Here is a 25,940-nt window from a genome sequence, read left to right as displayed (position 1 = left end):
TGTGTAATTCCTAGACTGAGATAATGTCTCCTACCGTGTTTATACATACTCCAGATGTTATTCATCCTGTTTGTATCCAATGCTGGTTCCAGTATGAATTCTCGAGGAGTAATGTGGACATTTAAGATTAATGTTCTAATGGCAAGGGACATCACTTAACTCTGTTTTGTTTTGAAGGCAACAACGCCTCAGGACCTCGTGACCTTCAAAAAGGGGGGATATGTAGCGGTGAGGCTTAATAATAATGCAGAATTAAGTGTTTCTGAGCTTTCCCAAATTAGGCCTCATTTCTCTGTTCATCTCTGTGGTGCAGCCACAGAGAAACCATTCATGCAAGGTGATTTAAGGTCCAAGGACAGCTCCCAAAGGGGGATGCACTTAGCTAAGCCTGGCTATCATGATCAATGGTCATCCATTGGTGCCTATCTGTCTAGGGAGTGCGAGTTGGACATCTGGACTGCATTACTAAGTGTCAGGCTTAAGTGACTCATATCTCACCTTGATCAACCAATCAGGGACTGGTAGGGCCGAGTAACCCACGTGGGACTCTGATGCCCATGGAACTTTCAGCCAATCAATGAGCTGAAGTTCCTCCAGGTAAAAACAGGCAACACAGAGAGCCTGGGAGATTCAACAAGATTCAGATTCAGATTCAACAATTCTAAAGGGAATTCAAAGGAGAATCCCAAGGGCAGGACATTCTCGCAGCGCGCCTCCTGACCATCCTGAGACTCAGCCCGGACAACCACGGAACGGCCAGTGTGTCCGAGTGCCAGAACTTTCCTTTGTTCTAAGAGTCTAGAGTGGAGGTTGCCAGAGAGTAACCAGCAGCAGGCCTCATCAACAGGTCAGAACTGTGGACAGCTGAATCACTATTCAGAACTAGCTCTTCATCAGGAATGAACCGGTCCTCTTCCTGACTTGCTGGGACCCACAGTCATCTTTTCTCCTGTGCACAAACTTTGCTAGTTAAAGCCAATACTAACTAGCCGGTCAGTGAGCATCAGCAGCGCACCGTCGCAAGCCGCACAGCACAGCCTGGCACGGAGCCAGAGAGCGCGGATTGGACAGCAACAGCCTGCAACTGTTTCTTTGTGCCCGCAGGAGATCTGAATCCCCAAAGATTGGATGAGTATTCAACTTCAATGCATTACAGCTCGAGAATTCAATTGTTATCCCAACCAGTTGATATCAATTTAATTCCTAAGAGTTATGTACTTGTTTGAGTATCTAATGTAGAAGTTGTAACCAAGTTCACTTTACAAAACGGTCTTAATGAATGATATACTGAACGTATGTCCTCTTGATGTTTAACTCTTTGTAACTGATTGAATATATATCTTTTGTATTCTGATAACCCTCTCGATAAGATCTGTTAGGTTTATATGCATATTCTATGTATTAATAAATGTATCCTCGTGTATTAGTACCTGTGTGTGTGCGTTGTTTGAGTTATGTCGCATGGTTGGATTCTAAAGCCACCAAAAGAATCAACTTTGTGATTTACTGCTACAATTAATAATTGTCTCAGTAAATGCCCAAACCCTACAGAACTGGTGCCTTCAGAGAGCCACTATGATTACATATTTGGCGTCCCTGAACCACTTTTCTCTACATTTATTTGGCGTCCCTGAACCGGTTTTCTCTACATAACACTGTGTTACCCTGGTAGTCTTCAAGTACTCAGAGTATAAGAAGGGAGTTGGAATGCTGGCTTTTTTCAACTAATTAGAAGTAGTATAATAACTATTCAACAGTTTATTGTAATAGGGAATTTCAGTACACAACTTGGGACAATATATTCTTAAAGGGCAATATTTGTTGCAGTCAGGACTAAATAGTTTACCATTTGAAATGGAAATCTAATAAGTAAATTGATTCTTAAAATGTAGAGAGCTATGCAAAAAATATATTGGTGCTTTTAGAAAATATATTTTAAGGATGTAACTGCTGTGCTACAGTACGTGCAGATTTTTAGAAAACAGTGCGTCAAAGTACACTGTTTAGGTAACTTTAGAAGACAATGTACGAAAACAATATATGCTGTCTGGGTCGTTAGATTAGCCGAAAGTAACTGATAAGCTTTGAATAACGAATCTAGTGGTGCTTCTTCTTTCGTTTTATGATATAATTTGTTTTGTCTTAGGGAAAGGGGAAATGTTAGAAGAGACAAAGTGCTGAGCTTTCTCTTACAGCGCAACATCTTATAAAAACCCTGTACTGCTTGTAACAAATTGAGTCTCTGATGCAGTTTGTAAAGTGGCAGCAGGGCTCCCAATATTGCAATATTGAAATAAAGACCTTACTCAGGTGAGAACTCTCTCTTGTGGCTTCCTTGATAGTTATATTTCCATGACAGAACCCTGAAATTGGAAATCATTAAAAAGTTTTTGCGTGTGGTTGGTGTCTTTGATGTATGAGGGAAGATCTTCAATCAGCGGTCTCATGAGGCTGTCGAGAAAGGCTGAGATGTAAGTAGTTGGACAGTTACATGCTGATACGATGGGGCATCCAGGGGTGTCCGGTTTGTGGATTTTGGGGAGGAGGTAAAATTGAGATACCTGCGGATGTTCCATGATGAGCCGGTTCACCTCCTGGGGGAGCTCATTACTGCTGATAAGAAGAGAAATGGTGGATACCACTTCCTTTTGGTAGTCAGTGGTAGGGTCCTGTTGGAGAGGGAGGTAGGCAGAAGTGTCAGTTAGTTGTCTAGAGGCTTCAAAGATATATAGATCCTTACGCCACACCACAACAGCGCCTCCTTTGTCCGCTGGTTTGATGACGATATCATCCCTGTTGCGGAGAGACTGGAGTGCCAGATTTTCTCCTTGGGTGAGGTTAGACCTATGTTTACTGGGTATAGAGAGTGCCTTGGGAGCTTGATTAGTGCATTGGTTGATGAAATAATCAACTGGTGGAAAACGGCCAGAGGGGGGAGTCCAACAGCTCTGTTTGGGATTAATGTTGTTAATGACATCAATAACCGGGTTGTTATCAGGTGCCTGTGAAGAGGAATTGTCGGCAAAATGTGCTCTGAGATGGATCCTGCGGTAAAAGTGGTTGAGGTCGACATTGGTCTGGGGGATGTCCAGCTTCCTGGGAACTGGTACAAAACTGAGCCCTTTGCTGAGGAGGGATCGCTCATCCTGTGAAAGGGAAAGGTCAGAAGGTATGGTGACAACAAATTTAGGGTTGGTAAGGGTGTTCGGGGTGTTGATGGTTTTCTTCTGTAGAAGATTACTGAGTTTTTTGTCCTTCTCTGTAGTGAGAAACTGGTAGAGTTTAGAGTTGAGAGATCTAATGAGGTTAGTTATGAAGGGAATATGATGTGGAGCTGTCAGCCATAGAAATTCCTTAGCCTCTTTGATGTTGTTGTCGGAAAGGATAATCTGTTTTTTGAGGGAGAAAATGGTAGAGAGCATTAGTTTCCTAGAAAATAGTTTTAGAAGTCTCTGAGTGTTACTCTGGGTGGTATCAGAGTCAAAAGAAAAGGTATTAAATTTAAAGCGAAATGTGTATGCAGTATGTTCACCTTCATGAGTGTTATGTCAGCGTGTCCAATCATTCCAAGGACATATCATCCATCCTTATTTACCTCACTATTCATCAGTCACCCCTCTCTTTGATGACTTGTAAGAGGGGTAGAATACTTGTGATGATGCCAGTTTTACTAGTTTGTTATGGTCATTGTTATGACCCCAGGTTATCCCAGGATATAGGGGTGTAACGTTAAAACTATTTGGAGACTGGAGGTTTTTTTTTCAACAGTACACAATAACGACAAAACAAGAAAATCAGGTGGAGGCTTAATTTACTAAACATAAGTGAGTACGTGAAATATAAGACTGTTTACAATATTTACATACTGTACAAACTCACGAAGACAACACGGGGAAAAGGAACATGAGCGGTGCCAAAGAAAAGAAAATATAAAAACCAAACTAATCTAACTAATATAGTGCGGTCTAACCTATCTAACCCAAACAAAACACAAACAAAATGGTCTTCAGCATCTAGGGATGCCCTAACTAACTTACACTAACTAGCAAAACCTAAATACAAGGGTGGCACTTGCCCTAAATCTTGTGTGTCTAGACAGTCGAAACCAAACCTACGTGTGTGCAAAGTGTATGTCACGTGATGTTCTTACCCGTTCACTTTTTCCCCGCAGGACACACAAAATCACAATCAACAACAAATGCATATCAGCAGCAAATTGACAGGTGACTAATATTAACAGTGATGGGGAAAACTGGAAACCCACTGACATTCAAACAAACTAGCCAATTATTAGGAAATAGCTATAATTGATGAAAAAATAACAAAATGAAGAGAAGCGGACAAAAAGCTGGGGGGGGTCAAAACTTCTGTTTTTAAACTTGTGGTCGTGGTTCCGATTGCCCGGGGGTAAGGTGGTGAAGGCATCGCTAATAAAGAATGGCAGAAAGATGTACCAATGACGAACAGGGCACCTGTACAGAGAAAGTGAAGGGGAGAGAGAGACGAAAAGAGAAAGAAACAAATACACACACAAACACGTACAGGGAAGTAACAGTCATTGTCTGTCTGGTGTATTTCTTGTTTAAACACTATCACCTTTGTCATTTTTAGTTTTTAAAGCACTCTATTGTCTTGATTGGACTATTATGAGCATTTATATCGTATAATTTAATTTTATAGTTCAATTCCATCTACTATTTTACTTATTATGTTTGTTCTATTTTATTTTTGTTTAGTTCATTGTCACCAGCCTTGCCTTTTATAACCTGAAGAGGCTTAGATTTGATGAAGCCTTTTAATTTTGTTCCTCAACTTTTTCCCAAATAGCTTCAATCTACTGTACACCTATATTAATAATAATAATTAATAATTGCTTATACTTATATAGCACTTTTCTGGACACTCCACTCAAAGCACTTTACAGGTAATGGGGATTCCCTCCACCACCACTGTGCAAGATCCACCTGGATGATGCGACGCCAGCCATAGTGCACCAGAACACTCACCGCACATCAGAGAGCAGATTAATGTAGCCAATTCATAGAGGGCGATTATTAGGAGGCCATGATTGGTAAGGGCCAATTGGAAATTTACACCCCTACTCTTTTCAAGAAGCGCCCTGGGATTTTTAATGAGAGTCAGGACCTCGGTTTTACATCTCATCCGAAGGACGGCACCCGTTTACAGTATAGTGTCCCCGTCACTATACTGGGGCATTAGGACCCACATGGACTGCAGAGTGATCGCCCCCTGCTGGCCCTACTAACACCTCTTCCAGCAGCAACCTTAGTTTTTCCCAGGAGGTCTCATATCCAGCTACTGACCAGGCTCACACCTGCTTAGCTTCAGTGGGTTGCCAGCTGTGAGTTGCAGGGTGATATGGCTGATATTACACCACAGCATTAACATTATAAACTTCCTGAAATATAACCTCAGTTAAACTGAAATTACATATTTTAGATTATTAAGCATGCAGGACTGTCCCTGGAACACATCTAATTCAGGTACATTTCCTATACCTAGAGGCTCAAATCTCAGTGCTGAGTGACTTGACATATTTGTTGTGAATAAACTCATGACTGTAGTTATATCCAATGCAAACATCAGTCTGCTTATCTGCCTAAATTCACTACACTACATCTGCCCCTGTATGAGCCACACACTCCTGACTAACAGCTACAGATGCCAAATAACCAACAGTGGTGAGAGTGCTGCTAGCCGACCTGTCCAAAGCCTTTGAACGAGTGGATCTTTCTAGGCTCCTGCAGCATCCAGTTGATAATAAATGATGCCCCAGGCTACTCACCTGGTTACATAGCTGTGTCATTGGAAGAAAGCAGGAAGTTACAGCTAATGACTCTTTTAGCCTCTAGTCAGAGGTAATGTTTGTTGTGCCCCAAGAAGGTGGGGTTTCTCCATATCTATTCCTCCTCCAGATGTCCACCCAAAAGACTGTCCTTAGTGACACTCTGGACTCTGGACATAGATTGTGACACTCTGGACAACATGATGTTGGGCTGTCCCAGGCTGTCCCATTGGATCAGTATTCAAGGTGATACAGTATGTTCATGTACATGGTGGATAAGCAGCTAGACAAGTGGGTCACATCCAATAACACACTGCTGAATGGAAAAATGTCCCAAGATAAAATGGCAACTTTTGCAAGACATGCTTTCCAACTTTCAAAAAAACCCATAACAGTTTGATCTGCACCCTGCAGACGGATCATTCATTTGTGTCCTAATGTCACCTAGAAACATTAGTTTTGTAACCCATTTTATATCATGCAGTTCAGGTTTTTAGTTTTTGCCTTTTTTGTGACAAAATGATCTTGATTACATGAAAGCATGCCTGCCAAATCCTTGCCATGGCTTAGCCAACAAACTCTGCTGTATGATAATAATAATTGCTTACACTTACTGTATATTGCTGTTCTCTGGACACTCCACTCAAAGCTCTTTGATGCACCGGCCGCCATAGTGCACCAGTACTCTCCCCATACACCAGCTCTCAGTGCTGAGGAGAGCAGAGTGATGTAGCCAATTCATAGAAATTATTAGGAGGCCATCGTTGGTAAAGGCCAAAGGATGCCAGGGTAACACCCCTACTCTTTTTAAGAAATGCCCTGGGACTTTTAATTACCACAGAGAGTCAGGACCTTGGTTTTACGTCTCATCCAAAGGATGGTACCTGTTTTACAGTATAGTGTCCCCGTCACTATACTTGGACATTAGGACCCACACAGATATCAGACACCTCTTCCAGCAGCAGCCTTGGATTTTCCCAGGAGTCTCCCCTCCAGGTACTGACCAGGCTCACACCTGTTGAGCTTCAGTGGGCTGCAAGCCGTGAGCTGCAGGGTAATGTGGCTGCTGGTATTGAGGAATGTCCTTGCACACACTGTCCATCTCATGAAGAACAGATTAAAACTGAGTCAAGGGAGATCGAGCAATAAGAAAATAAACTATTTTCACCTCCGTAATCATCACATTATTAAGCTAGTAATTCAAAATCTTGGCACAATGATTTTCCTGATGTGTAATACAATGAAAATCTACCGTGGGGTGGCCAATGTGATCCGCAATGATCTTAACGAGTCTCCTCAGTTTTCTTACCATGGCAGCCGTCAAAGAAAATATTTCCTTCATATCATTCCCTCTTTCATCAAAATGATTAATAACCTTCTGAGCTGTATCTTCAGCTCTTCTCAAATTCCATCTTAGTCACAGTATCTCACAATATTTGATAATGTCGTTTCATTGTTTATATTCACACACTCATCAAGTGCAACACAAAATACTTTTATATTTTTAATGCCAATGTCTGTTGTTTGTTAACATTTTCAGACATTTCACTTATTTGTTTCTTCATTGATCTAGCAGACACAGGTGAACCCTTAATTCTAGAGATGATCATCTCCTTGTTAGGCATTGTAATTAAACATCAGAACATATACGAAAAGCTCTATTATATTTGCCCCATCTGTAAATGATTTTCCATGTTTCACAACACTTTGTCTGACATTATAATTTTAAAGGTGTTGCTTTATTTTTTGTACCTTGCTGTGGCCTGTTTGATAGACTCAACCTTGTCCAACTCATCCTTGAAGTGTTTGTCCTGTTTTGTCTGAAAATGTTGCTGAAAATTTGATGTTTGACAAACGATGCTCTCACATTCTAGAGCACAAACAATATGGTCGTTATGTTGAACAAATCCATATTCTTCTCTCCAAATACGCAAACATCTGACTTAGATTTCTTTTTGCAACTGTCATTTTGTGCAAAATGTTTGCATTAACACTTAAGTCTGATGTTATCAGCGGCACAGATTGTGAGCTTTGCTGTGAAAACAATTTCCTAACTCCACTACAAATAATGCAGTAAATAAACCAAGTGAATCATTTTTTTTTTTCTGTGGCAAAGAACTTTAATCAGGATATTGTCACGATTATAGTCCCCCCTCCTTAAGGGTGCTCCAGCCCTTTCACTTTAGACTTCATTCTCTGCACCTGTTTCCTTTTCCCAGCCCACCTTAAAAGCCAGGCGCTGACGCTCATCCGGGCTCTGCTCTGATTTCCATATCGTGCGAGTCCGGGACCAGGAAGCGCCTGGTCCCGTTAAGGTTTTAACCTCGGTTCCCGTTCCCGTCCGCCGGTTCCGACCGGCGGTCGTGGTTTTTAATTACTTCCTCTGATGGATCTCCTGGTTTTGGACTTACCCTTGCGTTTTGGATTTTCCCTAAGGATTACTCTCGGATTGTTCGCCTCGGCCACACCTCCCCCGTGCACCAGCGCACCTTGGACACGCCCCCCTGTCTTCAACCCCGTTTTCCTGCATGATGTTTCCCCAGTGTTTCCCCACTCCGTCGGACTGTGTCGTCCGCATAGGGTCCGGAAAGAACTGTTCGTTACAGATATATGTTGCAGGGAATTACAGTCGAGCACAGATTTAATTGTTTCTGAACTTAATATCTTTGCTGCCCATTAGACTTTTATTACACATGCCATTTTCTTTGCACATGCTGTTAAAAATCCCTTTGTGTGCCAGTAATGTCATGCATGCTGTACTGTAAGTCAACGACTGGTTTAGGGGTTTCATTTAATGCATTAACCTGAAGGTCTTTTGAGACCTGTAATAGACTGTTAAAACTGTGAATGTTTAAATATGCATTAGCTCAAATATTGACATATGAAATATTATCCTATATTAAAGGGGAACTGCAATGCTATTTTTACATATCAGTTTTATAATGATTCTGCAATGATGAGTACATTTCAAACACAGAAAAGCTACCAAGTACACAATATCATGTGCCATAACATAACTTCCAATTTATATTGCAAAAGAGATTAAGTTTCAATGTATGCATAGTGCCATATTGCCATCATTGTCTGTGATTCAGAATGCGGCAACAGCTTTTTCAATGATGAAAAAGTGTTCCAGTTACATTGTAAACATGCTTTAGAGCAAGCAAATTTTGCTACCATATTAGTTTAAAATATTTTCACAAAAGGTGCACTTTTTTAATTCTTTTAAGTATTGCAAAAAAGAACAATCTGTCAACCAACTAAAACATACTCATATTCATTATCAAGTTCTGGCTTACAGAGACTAGTGAGCAGGAAGGGCCAGTTTTATATCACAATCCTCACAAACTCTTACTCTCGCCAGTGGTGAGACCAGCAGATTCTCGTCTTCCTTCACCAACATGGCAACCATGCAGTACTTTCACAAAATTCATTATTTTGAACTGAAATGTGTAGAATTTTACAATACTGTCAATTTATTTTGATACCAAGAGTTAAAACCCTGTCTGAGAACTTGGGACTTCAGTTCCCCTATTAGATCTGAGTGAGGTGTGGATCAATATTGCAGGTGGGGTCATGATTTTGATTGGGAGCAAGTGGGAATTAAATAGAAAGAAAAGTTCCAATAAGGGCTCCACATTCAGACACATCTTTCTACAGTCTTCTTCATCCCACTGTGTCTCACCTTCCCCGTAATAAAACTGTGATGAGAAATGTAAGGTACCTGATCTTGTAAGAAAAGCTTCCCCTCTCATTTCCATGTCTCACAGGTTTAAACCTGCTCCTCACTCACTTCCTCGTTTTACTTTGTGCCTTTCTTCCTCTTGTCTGTTCTCCATCTGTCTCAATCATTGTCTTCACAGCAGTATTGCCAGCCAGACAATTTTCTGTAGTGCTGCTCAGTCAGTAGAGGAGTGGTCATTCAGCAGTAACACCAGAGGGGAGTAATGAACACTCTGCTTCAACTGTGTAGACAGTATTGCACACATCTTTTCCCAAAACTCTAACATCTGTGTGTTCCCAAACTACAGTAGATAATGTGTCTGTGGCTCCCTGGGAACACAGTGTGCACTTTGGGGAATCAATAATATGCATTGAAACTGACTCTGAGACAATAGATGTGTCCTAGGAATTTAGTTCAAATGGATCAGCTGGTGATTAGGATTTCTCAAAGCAAAATTCAGATCACTCCAAATAGTCCAATGAGAAGTGTATCCATGACAGACAGGTCAATTTCCAGCTGTTATAGATCCTTAAGGATTTATATCATGATCTAAGTAACAACGAGTAACATTAGAACACTATTCACTAAGCTGTGTCTCCTGCATCTATTATCTTACTTTAGGGGTGATCCAGAGTTCCATGTCCCAGGTAACCCCGTAAAAACACATAGCAGAGGGAAGTAACAAAGAATGAAAAATTTTGTATATTATCCCTAACAATGGCAGATGCAAATGTTATTTCCCTTATTCAACAATTGAAGAAAAAGAAACGGGCATCCATCAGATATAATACAAGTTTTGATGAAAGACTGGGCAGTGTGAACCCCATGTAGTCTGATTTTAATATGTCTTTCCACTAGGCACCACAGTGTAAATGGGTACAAAACAATGGGGTTTAATTGTCATTCTTTAAAAGTCATTTTTTTAAAGTTGTAGCTCATGAAAATACCCAGATTTTGTTTCCAGTGCTTTTCCAGTGCTACTCCAGTGTCTTCTACTGAAACTGGGGAACAAAGACAGCACATTCTGCATGAAGGTTTTATAAAGCCAGGTCCATGGGTCTCAAAACCTTTTCAAAATCTAAAATTATACAGATACTTATGGGCAGTAATAGACACACAGTCATAGTTTTATAAGCAAATAGTAAAAGAGATGTTATCTTCTGGCAGCTCAGTTATAAATTTCTTAAAGATCAGAGTTTGCCATCCACTTTTTTCTTTGTAGTCCACAATTTCTTCCAATATGTGGCTTTTTTGAGAGGTTTGAGGTGCCTGACATGTATGAGCAATAAGTAGGCATAACACACACCCTCATTTCATACACCACAGCTGTCACACACCTCTCTCACTTTTTCTGTAAACTTAGTAGCCTTGATTTGTATTTCCATCAGTACAGTTGGTGATGTTACTGAACTGACAAGGTTTTCTTTAGCCTTTCAAAATAAAAAATAAAATTATGAAAATGTCCATTATTATTATCGGTGAGCTACTGGGAGTGACACTGACAAGCCAGACCTGTGCATCGTATACACAGAGTGGCATCAGAGTGAGGAGCCAGGGAGGTTGTGTATTTGTTTTTTATAACGGAAAGTGTGTCGAGTCTCAGCACGAGTGGGATGTGATGAAGAGAGACTCGGGGCTGTTAATGTGAGAGGTCTGAGTGTGGGAGTGAGTCTCTGGAGACTGTGTGTGTGAGACTTAGTCTGGTGGCTTCAAGTGAGGATGTCAGAGGCTGGAGGTGGACCTGGAAGTCGGAGTGCTGACTGGCCATGAGGGGACCAGTGACTGTCATGTGGGAGCAGGAGGCTCCAGATCAGGGAAAGAGCAGGAAGCTGCTTGTGGTGACTCGGAGCAGAGGGTGCCATCTCCCTGAAAGGGACCAGCCGGAGGGCGTGTGAGAGGTGAGGCTCAGTGAGTCAAGGAATCTGCGACAGAAGGGCTTGGCTCGGTGAGGGACCTACATCATGATCTCAGAGGACATCAGATAGAAAGGCCAGTGGAGTCAGTGAGCTGGAGACTCAGGGCCTGAGAGTTTGTGAGACAGGGACCCAAAGGTCTCTGAGGATGTGTGCCCCATGCTCTGGTGCCATGATGAGGGAGTGAGCACATCACCATTCTTGAATAAGAGTGGTTGCAAAAAATGTGAAAACGTTCTCCAGCAGGCTGTAAGGGGTGTGTCTGGAGTGGTGGACACGCCTGTTTGTTGGGGTCACTACCACTGTGACGTCACAGTATCATGGAGAAATGTGGTTAGTTTTCTAACTAACCTGGAATCTATATCAATGGTTGTTATGGTCCTGAGTTGGAGAGTTATTATTTTTTCCCTAATTGTTTTCTCCTTTTTCTCTGGGTGCTGCCAATTAAGATACTGTATTAAGCAAACGAGGCACAAGCATTCAAAAGCGGTAATACTGAGAGACTTTGTTTTGGTATGGCCTCATTGTTAGGCACGACCACCTTTCCGGTTCTAGCCTGTCTAGTTGTTTTTTTAGTCAGTTAGTTTGTCGGGGGGGGGGGGGGTCTTTTCTTTGTCTTTCCCCTCCCAATTGGAATACAAATGTGCACCTCTGCCTCCCTGTGTTTTTTGGTATAATACAGTTTATTTGTTTTCTCAAACATAATTGCTTCTCTCTCACACATTATAATAGTAATTTTAACAGAACGAATGTACAGTACTCTATTGACAATGGAGTCCAACTGTATTAATATTAATGGTATTCAAGTGAAATGTACAGATGGATCCCAAGTCTAAAGATTTCCCCTGTGGCAGACAAAGTCTGAGTCAGTTTTCTGGTTCATACAGACTTGCTCTCTCTTGACCTGCTGTTTTGTACTGAAGTTCAGTTTCATGACTCATACAAAGTGGATGCAGTCACACGGTCGATTCCTCTGCCAAATTATGATTGAGATTGTTCATTGCTTCACATTATGATTATGTTTTGTTATAGTTATAACCTTGCTTGTTTTTGTTTAAATTGTTTATTTTCTTCAAAAGAGAATGTTGTTTTCCTCAACACATCTACAAATAACAATCAAAATCTCCAGTTCTCTTACTCCAGTGTTATTAATTTTGTATTAATTTCACCATGTGAAGAATAACAACCAAAGCTATAACTTTAACAAAACGCCATAAAATGTGAAGCAATTTCTATTATGGTTAAAAGTCAAAGTCTCTCTCATTCTATTTCCCTATTCCAACCATTGTAGCTCCATGTGTCTCCCTGTTTCCCACTGTCTCCCTTCCTGACAGTTTTTTCTAATCTTTCTTATTCTTTCTGGAGCCCACAATTTGATGCAACAGTTATCTTAATCATCCCCATCCATGGAGACTCTGAGATTGATAATGACATGATGTTGTATATTACTGCTGAGCTGGGTTCTGTAGTGAAGACTTGGAAAGAAAGATGTGGATGAGCTGTGCAGATGTTCAGCTGTCCTCCTGTCTTTGTGTCTGCAGGATGGAGAGATGTGAACTAACAGAGAGATGTTGTGAAGATCTGGCCTCTGTTCTTCAGTCTCAACACTCCAGTCTGAGAGAGCTGGATCTGAGTTACAATAACCTGGGGGATTCAGGAGTGAAACTGCTGTCTGCAGCTCTGAGGGCTCTCAACTGTAAATTAACAACACTGAAGTAAGTGAACACTGCTGATTTATTTTTATTGTTTTATTTAGATATGTTAAGACTCACAGCATTCCATTTTTCACATGCATCAAAGGGTAACACCTAGAAAATACAAAACAAAAAAGAAGGGTGACATAAAATAGTATTTTTTGTCTAATTTTATACACGTTCTTGACTATGGGCTCTTTGTAAACATATGATTACTGAGAGGCTCAAAACACAACCTTTCCCAATTTTTAAAATATATACTGTATATGTTGTAGATTTTTAATTCTGTAGGTAATTTTCTTCTTGAAAGTGATTCTAGATTTGAACACTAGGTCTGTCCAGCTTTAACCAGTTTCTAGTGATTCTCTCCAGGAAGGTGAATTAGTGGATTTATGCAGATTTGAATGTTTTTAGATTCTTCAGTTGCTATGGGAGTGCCAGCCTCCCTTTCCATTTGAATCTTACCCTTATCTCTTATATTACTCCCTTTTTTATAATATTTTATATACATCTGAAAGGAAGTAGCTATGGAAGTGAGTTAGATTTGCAATATTTATCAATTTGTTTATCTCAAGGTTCTTCCGGATGCTATTATCATATTTTAATTTGCATGCAGTATGATGCGCCACGCCCACCGCGTTTTGACGCAGTGTACTCCATGCATTTTGAATGGCTGGATCCGTATATTAAAGGGGACCTGTGATGCTTATTTTACATTTTGGGATTATAATGAATCTGCAATGATGAGTGCATTTCAAATCATAAGGAAACTACCAAGTACAAGATAACATGTACCATAACAATCTCCAATTATATCACAAAACAGATGAAGTGTCAATGTATGTGTAGTGCCATATTGCCATCATTGTCTGTGATTCAGAATGAGGCATGCCTTAGACCAAGTGAATTTTGCTACTATGTTAATTCTAAATATTTTCATTTAACCGACACATACAGTACAAGACAACATGTTTTAGATTCTTTTAAGTATTGCAAAAAAGAAACCTGCCAACCAACTAAAACACACTCATATTTATTTTCATTTCATTTCTTGTTCACTTGCAGCGACTAGTGAGCAGGGAGGGCAGGGTTTATGGCACAATTTGCCCAAAATCTTGCTCTTGCCCTTGGTGAGACCAGCTGATTCTCATCTGCCTTCGACAACATGGCAACCAGGCAGTACTTCCACAGAGTACATGATTGTGTACTTAATTTGAAATTAGAAATTTTGAGATACTATCAGTTTATTTTGTATCGGATATTTAAAACCCAGTCTAAGAATTTGGGACTGCAGTTCCCCTTTTAGATGGTGTGGATCAATAATGCAGGTGGGATCATGATTTTGATTGGGAGCAAGTGGGATTTAGTTCCACACAGGGCTACACACTCAGACACATCTTTCTAAAGTCCTCCTCATCTCAGTGTGTCTCACCTTGCCCAGTAATAAAACTGTGATGAGAAATATAAGATACTTGATCTTGTAAGAAAAGCTTCCCCTCTCATTTCCTTGTCTGACATGTTTAATCCTGCTCCTCACTCTCTTGCTCATCTTTTACTTTGTCCCTTTCTTTCTCTTGTCTGTTGTCCATCTGGCTCAATCATTCTCTTCACAACAGTATCTGCCAAACATAACGACAAACACACATAGTCTTCCAGGTGTTTGTACAGATAGAAAGGCCAGTGGAGTCAGTGAGCTGGAGACTCAGGGCCTGAGAGTTTGTGAGCCAGGGACCCAGAGGTCTCTGAGGATGTGTGCCCCATGCTCTGGTGCCATGATGAGGGAGTGAGCACATCACCATTCTTGAAGGAGAGTGGTTGCAAAAAATGTGAAAACATTTTCCAGCAGGCTGTAAGGGGTGTGTCTAGAGTGGTGGACACGCCTGTTTGTTGGGGTCACAACCACTGTGACGTCACAGTATCATGGAGAAATGTGGTTAGTTTTCTAACTAAACTGGAATCTATATCAATGGTTGTTATGGTCCTCAGTTGGAGAGTTATTATTTTTTCCCTAATTGTTTTCTCCTTTTTCTCTGGGTGCTGCCAATTAAGATACTGTATTACGCAAATGAGGCACAAGCATTCAAAAGCGGTAATACTGAGAGACTTTGTTCTGGTATGGCCTCATTGTTAGGCACTACCACCTTTCCGGTTCTAGCCTGTCTAGTTGTTTTTTTAGTCAATTAGTTTGTCGGGGGGGGGGGGGGCTTTTCTTTGTCTTTCCCCTCCTAATTGGAATACAAATGTGCACCGCTGCCTCCCTGTGTTTTTTGGTATAATACAGTTTATTTGTTTTCTCAAACATAATTGCTTCTCTCTCACACATTATAATAGTAATTTTAACGGAACTAATGTACAGTACTCTATTGACAGTGGAGTCCAACTGTATTAATATTAATGGTATTCAAGTGAAATGTACAGATGGATCCCAAGTCTAAAGATTTCCCCTGTGGCAGACAAAGTCTGAGGCAGAATTCTGGTTCATACAGACTTGCTTTCTCTTGACCTGCTGTTTTGTACTGAAGTTCAGTTTCATGACTCATACAAAGTGGATGCAGTCACACGGTCGATTCCTCTGCCAAATTATGATTGAGATTGTTTATTGCTTCACATTTTGATTATGTGTTGTTATAGTTATAACCTTGCTTGTTTTTGTTTAAATTATTTATTTTCTTCAAAAGAGAATGTTTTTTTCCTCAACACATCTACAAATAACAATCAAAATCTCCAATTCTCTTTCTCTAGTGTTGTTCATTTACATTTTGTATGAATTCAACCATGTGAAGAATATCAACCAAAGCTATAACTTTAACAAAACGCCATAAAATGTGAAGCAATTTCTATTATGGTTAAAAGTCAAAGTCTCTCTCATTCTATTTCCCTATTCCAACCATTGTAGCTTCATGTGTCTCCCTGTTTCCCACTATCTCCCTTCCTGACAGTTTTTTCTAATCTTTCTTCTTCTTTCTGGAGCCCAAAATTTGATGCAGCAGTTATCTTCATCATCCTCATCCATGGACACTCTGAGATGGATAATCCCATAATGTTTTATATTACTGCTGAGCTGAGTGCTGTAGTGAAGACTTGGAAAGAAGGATGTGGATGAGCTGTGCAGATGTTCAGCTGTGCTCCTGTCTTGTTGTCTGCAGGATGAGGAAATGTGGACTAACAGAGAGATGTTGTGAAGATCTGGCCTCTGCCCTTCAGTCTCAACACTCCAGTCTGAGAGACCTGGATCTGAGTCGCAATAACCTGGGGGATTCAGGAGTGAATCTGCTGTCTGCAGCTCAGAGGGATCCCAACTGTAAATTAACAACACTGATGTAAGTGAACACTGGTGATTTATTTTTATTGTTTTATTTAGATATGTTTAGACTCACAACATTCAATTTTTCACATGCATCAAAAAGTAACACCTAGAAAATACAAAACAAAAAAGAAGGGTGACATATAGAAAACAGCTTTTTGTTTCATTTTATACAAGTTCTTGTCTGTGGATTCTTTGTAAACATATGATTACTTAGAGGCTCATAACACATTTTGTTTAAATATATACCGTATATGTAGTTGATTTTTAATTCTGTAGGTAATTTTCTTCTTGAAATTTAAATCATAGAGTTCTTCTAGATTTGAACACTAGGTCTGTCCAGCTTTAACCAGTTTCTAGTGATTCTCTCCAGGAAGGTGAATTATTGGATTTATGCAGATTTGAGATTCCTCAGTTGCTATGGGAGTGCCAGCCTTTCTTTCCATTTGAATCTTACCCTTATCTCTTATATTCCTCCTTTTTTCTAATAAATAGGAAGTAGCTATGGAAGTGAGTAAGGTTTGCAATATTTATTAATTTGTTTATCTCTAATCTTTGAATCTCTTTTTAATTTGGAGTTTGTACAGTATTTTCTCTCCATGTTTGTGTGGTGCTCCAGTTTCCTACCACAGTCTACAGACATTCTGGTAGATTAATAAGCTTCTGGGAAATCTGGCCCTGGTGTGAGTGTTTTACCCTGTGATGGACTGACATCCTGTCCAGGGTTCATTTCTGCCTTGTGCCCAGTGATTCCTGGAATAGGCTCTGGGTTACTGTGACCCTGTATTGGATAATTGTTTATTTACTGTGATGTTGATGGGGTTCAAATGCTATGCTGCCTTCTTTGTATATTAACAGAGAGTATAAACCATTCCTGATTTATATGGTTTAAAGTCAGGGTTCCGTTCTGTATGTCTCAAACCCTCAAAATGACTATTCCCTTCTTTCGTTTTTTTTTCACATTACAAATTATTTTATATGTGTTTAAATTATTAACATTGTAGCAATATCTTATTTTCATAATACCTTGAGTTAAATTAGCTATAAAAGGTAATGTTTTAAGTTAGATGGATACTTCTTCATCATTTTGCTGAGGAGCTGCCGTTCATCCAAGCTGTTAAAGCTTTAAGTTAAACACAGCATTAACATTTTAAACAACTAAGATTACATTGCTTAAATTCCAGTACTTTGAATGACTTCACATCTATGCATTGTAGAAATACTAGAAAGATTTATCATATATCACATCTGTTTTTCTACCATAGCTGGGGCACTGTCAGTCATCACAGAAAATATTTCATTTGTGTCATTTCCTCTTTCCTCAAAATTATTAATGATTAATAAGCATCTAAGCTACAGTACATCTTCCCCTGTAGTAGTTCCATACATGGGTTTTGGGCAGCACAGCTCTTCTCAAATTCCACGTCAGTCACAGTATCTCACAAGAATTGATAATGGCGGTACATTGTTTATATACACACACTCATGATGTACAACACAAAATACTTTTACACCTTTTAAATGCCAAGGTTTGTTGTTTGTTAACATTTTCAGCCATTCCACTTACAGAGGCAGCCATTCAAAACGCACGGTACAATCCTGTACCCTGCAAAATTATCTACAGTTCACCACGTTATACCGCAGTACATGATTGACTGGCCGAATGACCGACAGGTGGCACTTGTGGTGCATTTGTTGTTAGTGAAACGATTGCTTCATTTAATCTCTTTACAGTGCATGTTTAAATCTGCTTAATATTGAATATTAATATGGAATTTTACAACTAAAGGGAAATTTTAGTAGCTGAGCATAAAAAGAAGAGGAACATAACACATCTGAAGGTCATAAATGATATTAATTTAGGAACATAAACATATTATGTAAACAGTATATGGCTGTTCTTGGTAGTTTAAATACAAAAATACACACCAGTATTCCATTTCTCCCTAAACATTTTAAGCATCAAAGTCTTTCATTCGGTTACATACTGTGGTTATTTTGGAAAAGTTTTTGCTTGCTCCTTCTGACTATATTAAGTTTATATATGTGATAAAGAGTTATAATGTTTTAACCTTTTCTATGAATGTTTGCGCTCGTTATCGCAGTAAAAAAACACATACTTTTTAGAATTTGATTAATAGGGAATATAATATGGAATCGCGTATCTAAAGAAATTAATAACGATATAATTATATTCGTATAGCTTAAATTATCACAGTAGTACACTTTCTTTGTAAACATCTGCATCAATTTGACTCGTTCACCCACGTTTTTTGGAATCTTTTTGCCTGCCCTGTTCAGTTATAGCTTTAGGTGCCAAGTGGTGCATTGGTGAAATGGATTAGGTATTTCACTTACATGTTGGAGATCAGGGGTTCACACCCAGCTCTCCCCATGAGTTTTCTTTTAACAAATAAACATTTCTATGAAAAACTAAAATAGTAAATATTATCGACACTATTGAATTTGTTGATATCTCTACGTATCACAACATGTTCAAAGTTAAGTGAGTTAAGTGATTAACCTTTTCTATGAATACTTGCGCTCGTTATCGCAGTAAAAAACCTCATACTTTTTAGAATCCGCTAAATAGGGAATATAATATGGAATTCCTTATCTAAAGAAATTAATAACGATATTAATTTATGGATCTAAATATAAGTATTTATATAGCTGGTAGTATTACTGTAATCCACTTTCTTTGGAAACACGTTTTATTTTTAATTTGACTCATTCACGCATGATGAAGTATTATGTACACTATATTAACATTTTTTTGTATATATATTATAACATATTCAATGTTAAGTTATATTGATAATGAAATAACGTGAATTAGCAAACGTGATTACTGTCAACCATTCAAGCCTTCAAGCCTTAAAACGAAATTGTATATATTTTAATTAGAATCAAGAATAACAAAGCAGTATTAAAAATACCACTGAAGCTATAATAATGTGTCTGGTCATTATTAACAGTATTAATTTAATAATAATAATTTCAAGCTTCTTGTATCTTTTTCAGAGTCATGTAGCTGATTCACAGCTGGATACAATTTGACCTTGCAAAAATTCCGATACTGTATTTGTCAACATATTTACTAAAACTATCCATCTCAGTAATCTCACTGTGTTAGTCTCACTGTACGCCCTAGTGCTCACTCAATGTTCACACTCTCAGTAAAATAAACATTTTATGCAATGTCACATGCACCAGGGGGGAAGGAAAAGTGCCCGCGGTCATTTTTTTCACTGACAAAGTTGATTAAAACTCATTCAAGGGGTGTGATGTGTTAGCTCAAACTCTGCTTAACAGAGCCGCTTGTAAGAGCAAGGTGACTTTCTGCTCTATTAAAAAAAAAGCTACAGTACAGATAAATTTTAAATTCTTCAAGCAAAATTAGCTGTTTGTCAATATCTGCTGTTTTGCAAGCAGTACACGACTTCTCAAAAGGTACCTGTTGTCTCTCGTGCAAACTCAACAAAGGTTTATTTTTTATAACTACGAAATTTGAACGCTACCTCAGGGACTCATTATAGTATTGTAGCGAATACGGTTCACGCAGGAAAATCAAAATATCGCCCCCTCCCAGCCGGGTTTTGCCCCCCGCTGTTCCAAAGCCGTATGGTTTCAAAGTGCGTGTGAAATATTTTTTCTTACTCCAGTTATTAATCCAATCTATTTTACTCATCCGACTATGTAAAAAATATAGCTAAAAGTATCACTGTAAAGGTTAAATTCCAAGATGAAAAGACAAGACTCAACGTGTTTTCTCTAACTCTTCAGTTTACAGCTCGTCCGTGGTCCTTCATATTGTAACGCTTACGGCCGACAAGTAGTGTGTGTAAGAGCCGGCGTACCAGAGCGGGTGACGTCACCGCCCTTCCCTGTGATAGCAGGACCACAGCTACTGGGCTGTGGAGAGATCTCTCTTTAGCTCACGGGGCTAGGTCGCTGCAGAGAGACGCGGGAGTCCCGGGTTCGAGCCTCAGTTGGGATGGGGCCGACCTAATGCGGCAAGGGAGCCCGCCTGAGCCCCCGTTGCGTTACATTGGTGTCAGAGCGGGGCGGGATAGCCCTTCGCCGGGGACGGCGATTTAAGCGGGGGAGAGTGTAACGCTTACGGCCGACAAGCACTGTGTAAGAGCCGGCGTACCAGAGCGGGTGACGTCACCGCCCTTCCCTGTGATAGCAGGACCACAGCTACTGGGCTGTAGAGAGATCTCTCTTTAGCTCACGGGGCTAGGTCGCTGCAGAGAGACGCGGAAGTCCCGGGTTCGAGCCTCCAGTCAGGATGGGGCCGACCAGATGCGGCAAGGGCGCCCGCCTGAGCCCCTGTTGCGTTACAATATTGTAATGAACGGCAGACATACAGATGGTACAAGCCGGTTGAAGCGCGGTGACAGTACAGCCCTCTTTTTTCCCTCCTTTAACTTAAAGAATCGCGTGAAGAAATCCTAAATCATGAAACCATGACTTATAGTAATTCATCCAGATAAACTCACACCGTAGCCAACAACAATCTATAATAATGGACTATTTTTAAATATATTTTGCTATGTAAGAAACAAAGTAATTCTCTGATCAGGGTTTGAACCGCCTGGGTGCAGCGCACTACATAACAGTCCATTGCCTATTACCACTATAAGGACAATAATAGATATATTTTTTTAATAAACGAATGTCAAATGTTTCCAAAATGTCCCCTTGTGATATTTTAGCTGCTTAGTTACACGACTCCGTATTAATATTACTATCAAGAGGTATTAAATCAGTACAACTTTAATGAAATTCAAGTATTTTAAATGTTTAATTAAAATGCGGTTTTTAACTATCTAAACCATTTTTACAGCCTTTAAAGTCACGCAATGTTTGAGTTAGGCAGAAACACATCATTGTATCTTATTTTTGATTAAATTGTTGAAAAGTAAAAAAAAATCGTTTGCCCATCGTGTTGATAGGCTGTTCTTTGATTACTGCAATTGTAAAAAAAAACATTCCCCCCTCCCTTGTTTAACTTAAAAGATTTCCAGTAGGAAATGCTTAAACACAAAACCATCACTTGTCTATTTAAGTGTCCTTCTTTCAGCATGTAGTATTACAGTATGATGAGCAACAAGGGGTCATTGTTATGATTTCTCTATTATGATCAAATCCCTCAACTCGTTCACTTGTGGTTATTTTGGAAACATTTTGACATGTTCCTTTCAACTACATTGCTGTCGATTATTGTAGAAATAGACAAAATGAAACGCTTGAAGTTTGTAATGTAGAACACTCTGAACGAGTTAAACTTTGATGCAGGACAAATACATGTATTTCCCACAAGCTATACTGTAGCTTTAAAACTATACATCATCACACTGTATGCCTGTGGCAGGTATGTGTTCAAGTTTTAAAGCTATAGTACGGAAAAACGAGTGTTAAGAAAAAACAGGACATTTGAATACTGGTAAAGACCAACAATGACAACAGAGCATGCCACTGAAAATGTATCCCATCGCCCGAGCAGAACTGTCTATTTTATATAACCAACAGTGGGGTGTAACACTCTTCTATAAATTGAAGGTTGTGAAAATAGTGAGTGACAAATCACCTTGAACAAAATACAATTTTAAAATACAAACAGTTTGAAATGATTCGTTGTTATTAATAAATCACTTTGCTTTGAACATGTTGTCAAATTTAGAAATATCAAAAATGTCAATATAGTGTCCGTAAAATTTGCTATTTTAGTTTTTCAAAGAAATGTTTATTTGTTAAAAGATAACTCATGGTGATAACTGGGTTCGAACCACTGACTTCAAGCATGCGAAGTATATGCCTAACCCATTACACCAACCTATGCCAACATGAAGTCAGCTACAACTTAACTTGTAGCTGAAAAGGACAGGCAAAATGTTTTCACGTAATCACGGGTAAGTGAGTTAAACTGATACAGATGTTTACAAAGAAAGTGGACCACGGTAATACTTTGAGCTTACAGCCTGTCCAAGGTCATTCATTATTAATACTATTAATAATACCTTCCGTATCACATCAAAATTGAAACATTTTAACAAGTGTATGGTGCGATACACAACGTGTCTGCTCTATAACTCTTCAGTGTACAGAATAATTTCCACAGAGTTACACAACCTCGTCTCATCATAGTAAACAACAGTCCCTGGCTTATTTGAAGGTGTAACACGTCTTCACTCTCATGGTACAGTTTAACATGCTGTGCAGTGTTTTCCGTTACCACTATAAGAAGAATACAAGCTTTAAAAAAATAACGAATGTCAAAATGTTTCCAAAATGTCCAAAATGTTTCCAAAATATTTTAGCTGCTTAGTTTCACAACTCCATATTAATATTGCTATCAAGTTGTATTTAATCAGTACAACTTTTATTTTTATACAATAACAGCAAGTGGTGTTCTTACTACTTATACTTAAAAGGATAAAACATTATAACTTTTTATGAAGTATAGAATTGAACTTAATAATGTTTGAACAAGCACGTTAAAGCCAGAACCCATGTAAGTTACCAAGTTAAAGACTTTGATGCATAAAATATTTATGCATAATTAAAATATTTATGATGAAGGTGGAAGGTTGTGTACTTTTGTTCAACTGAGCAATCTTACTTTTATAAAATATACTGACTTTGTAATGTTTAATTATTAACATGCTGTAATATACAGTTTACAATTATTACAAATCTAAAGAGTATACAACTTAAATTCTTAATTGGAAAAAGACTGTCCCTCAGCAGTGACCGGGATTCAAAACTGGGCGTTTTCTGGCACTAGCTCAAATGCTGTACATTAGATGTTAAGCTTTTTTAGCTCCACCTGGCACTTTTACAAGGTGCTTCTGGTTACTATTATCATATTTCAGTTTGCATGCGGTATGATGCACCACGCCCACCACGTTTTGACGCAGTGTACTCCGTGCATTTTGAATGGCTGGATCTCTATATTAAAGGGGAACTGCGATGGTTATTTTACATTTTGGGATTATAATGAATCTGCAATGATGAGTGCATTTCAAATCATTAGGAAACTACCAAGTACAAGATAACATGTACCATAACAATCTCCAATTTATATCACAAAACAGATGAAGTGTCAATGTATGGGTAGTGCCATATTGCCATCATTGTCTGTGATTCAGAATGAGGCATGCCTTAGACCAAGTGAATTTTGCTACTATGTTAATTCTAAATATTTTCATTTAACCGACACATACAAGACAACATGTTTTAGATTCTTTTAAGTATTTTAAAAAAGAAACCTGCCAACCAACTAAAACACACTCATATTTATTTTCATTTCATTTCTTGTTCACTTGCAGCGACTAGTGAGCAGAAAGGGCTGGGTTTATGGCACAATTTGCCCAAAATCTTGCTCTCGCCCTTGGTGAGACCAGCTGATTCTCATCTGCCTTCGACAACATGGCAACCATGCAGTACTTCCACAGAGTTCACGATTGTGTACTTAATTTGAAATTAGAAATTTTGAGATACTATCAGTTTATTTTGTATCGGATATTTAAAACCCAGTCTAAGAATTTGGGACTGCAGTTCCCCTTTTAGATGGTGTGGATCAATAATGCAGGTGGGATCATGATTTTGATTGGGAGCAAGTGGGATTTAGTTCCACACAGGGCTACACACTCAGACACATCTTTCTAAAGTCCTCCTCATCTCAGTGTGTCTCACCTTGCCAAGTAATAAAACTGTGATGAGAAATATAAGATACTTGATCTTGTAAGAAAAGCTTCCCCTCTCATTTCCTTGTCTGACATGTTTAATCCTGCTCCTCACTCTCTTGTTCATCTTTTACTTTGTTCCTTTCTTTCTCTTGTCTGTTGTCCATCTGGCTCAATCATTCTCTTCATAAAGGTATCTGCCAAATATAACAACAAACAAACATAATCTGCCAGGTGTTTGTCCATTAATTTCTATCTAATATTTTATAAATTTGTTTGATGATTCCACAGTGTTTGCTAATCCAACTAATTTGGTATCATGAAGAGCTCATTGGTATTAATTAAAAAGAGCAGTGGACCTAGTACAGATCTCTCTGGTACTCCAATAATTACATCACTGCAGTTTGACTCTTATCTTATTTCCTTTCTCTATTTATTAAATAATTATCAATACAAACACACATTCTCTTTGCCTGTATTTTATGAATAAATATTTTATATTGAACTTTATTAAAAATCTTCTGAAAATGTAAATACACAGTATCATATCACCAAGCTTGGTTATGTAAGACCTACCTTCTCTAAATCCCTGTTTTCCCTTTTCCATGTATGTGATCATCTAGTTTAGTTTTTATAATTTGTCCTTCCGTGTAATAAAAATCAGACTTTATTGGTCTATAATTGCTTGGTTCAGTTTTGTTATCCATCACGTGGATTGGCACTACATTTCCATTTGTCCAATCCCTGGTTTTAGTGTCTGTTGGAAGAGTTGTGACAGTGGCTTCAGAATACATGTACTCTGACGTAATATAATATGATTTAAGCATTAATATTATTAGCCATAAACACTGTCATGCACAAATCCTTAAATGAATAACAATAATAATAAAACAATGACAATCTGCACAAGTTCAATTTTTAGATCCATTCATTGTGTTTTTTTGTTCTTACAGAACCGGGTGGAAATAAGCCTAACATTGAAGAAGATTCCTTAGTGGAGCAAGGTGGCAGAATTCCTTATCTTTAAAGAGACAGAACAAGCTCCTCCAGATGTTCATCAAACACCACAGTCTGCAGACCTGCTGATCGAACCCCTCTGAGCAGACTGTGTGAAGGACTGTGTTTCCATTGTGTTCTAGTATATGTGGAAGGTAGAGACAGGTCTCTCTCCTGCTCTGGGTCTGGACAGTGTGTAATTGGATGAGTATGAGTTTGTTTCTAATCTCTAGAATTAAAAAAGATTGTCTTAAATATATAATTAGTTCTGTTGGTTTGTTATGCACATTTTGTCTTAATAAAATTGGATTTTGCATACAATACAGTACATGTAAGTTTTTTATTTTGTGCAGTTAATTCCTAGGAAGACGGCATGGTAGCACACTGGTTAGTATTGCTGCTCAACATCACTGGGACCCTGGATTGAGTTTCAGGATGCTATCTGTGTGAGGTTTTTATATTCTCTTTGTGTTTACATGGGTTTCCTCCAGCTGCTCCGGTTTCCTCCCACAGTTGTGTCCCATCCAGATTGTACCCTGCTTTGTGCCCATGGATTTCTGTGATAGGCTCTGGCTCCCTCATACAATTTCAGTAATAAGATTCTTTCTGTATGTAGAGTGGGTGATTGTGTATGCAGTTTGTCTATATAAAGGGATCATTGCAGGGATGTGGATTTGGACTGTGTAAACTGGGTCCACTCTGGCTTAGGCTGGTAATAATAATGGGTTGAACATGTATTTTCAGTTTTTCCCATAGAAAGGTACTGCTGGTTCTCTTGAGGAGATACTGCTGATCCAGGGTCTGTTTGA

At 38.9% G+C, this 25,940-nt stretch overlaps 1 protein-coding gene across 1 annotated transcript in view; it reads left to right on the top strand.

The window, feature by feature from the left end:
• LOC148646899 (protein NLRC3-like) overlaps nucleotides 1–25,940 on the top strand; it is a 1,251,308-nt gene that overhangs the window by 818,658 nt on the left and 406,710 nt on the right. The window contains exons 8-9 of the mRNA XM_088608945.1: nucleotides 12,985–13,158; nucleotides 16,284–16,457. Of these exons, the coding sequence (XP_088465071.1) occupies nucleotides 12,985–13,158; nucleotides 16,284–16,457 (348 nt within the window). The remainder of the gene's footprint in view (nucleotides 1–12,984; nucleotides 13,159–16,283; nucleotides 16,458–25,940) is intronic.

This window comes from Lepisosteus platostomus, chromosome 16, assembly GCF_059453375.1.
Source record: "Lepisosteus platostomus isolate fLepPlt1 chromosome 16, fLepPlt1.hap1, whole genome shotgun sequence".
Taxonomy (NCBI): domain Eukaryota; kingdom Metazoa; phylum Chordata; class Actinopteri; order Semionotiformes; family Lepisosteidae; genus Lepisosteus; species Lepisosteus platostomus.
Note: the sequence above shows the minus strand (reverse complement) of the source record. Positions and strands in the feature narration are given on the sequence as shown.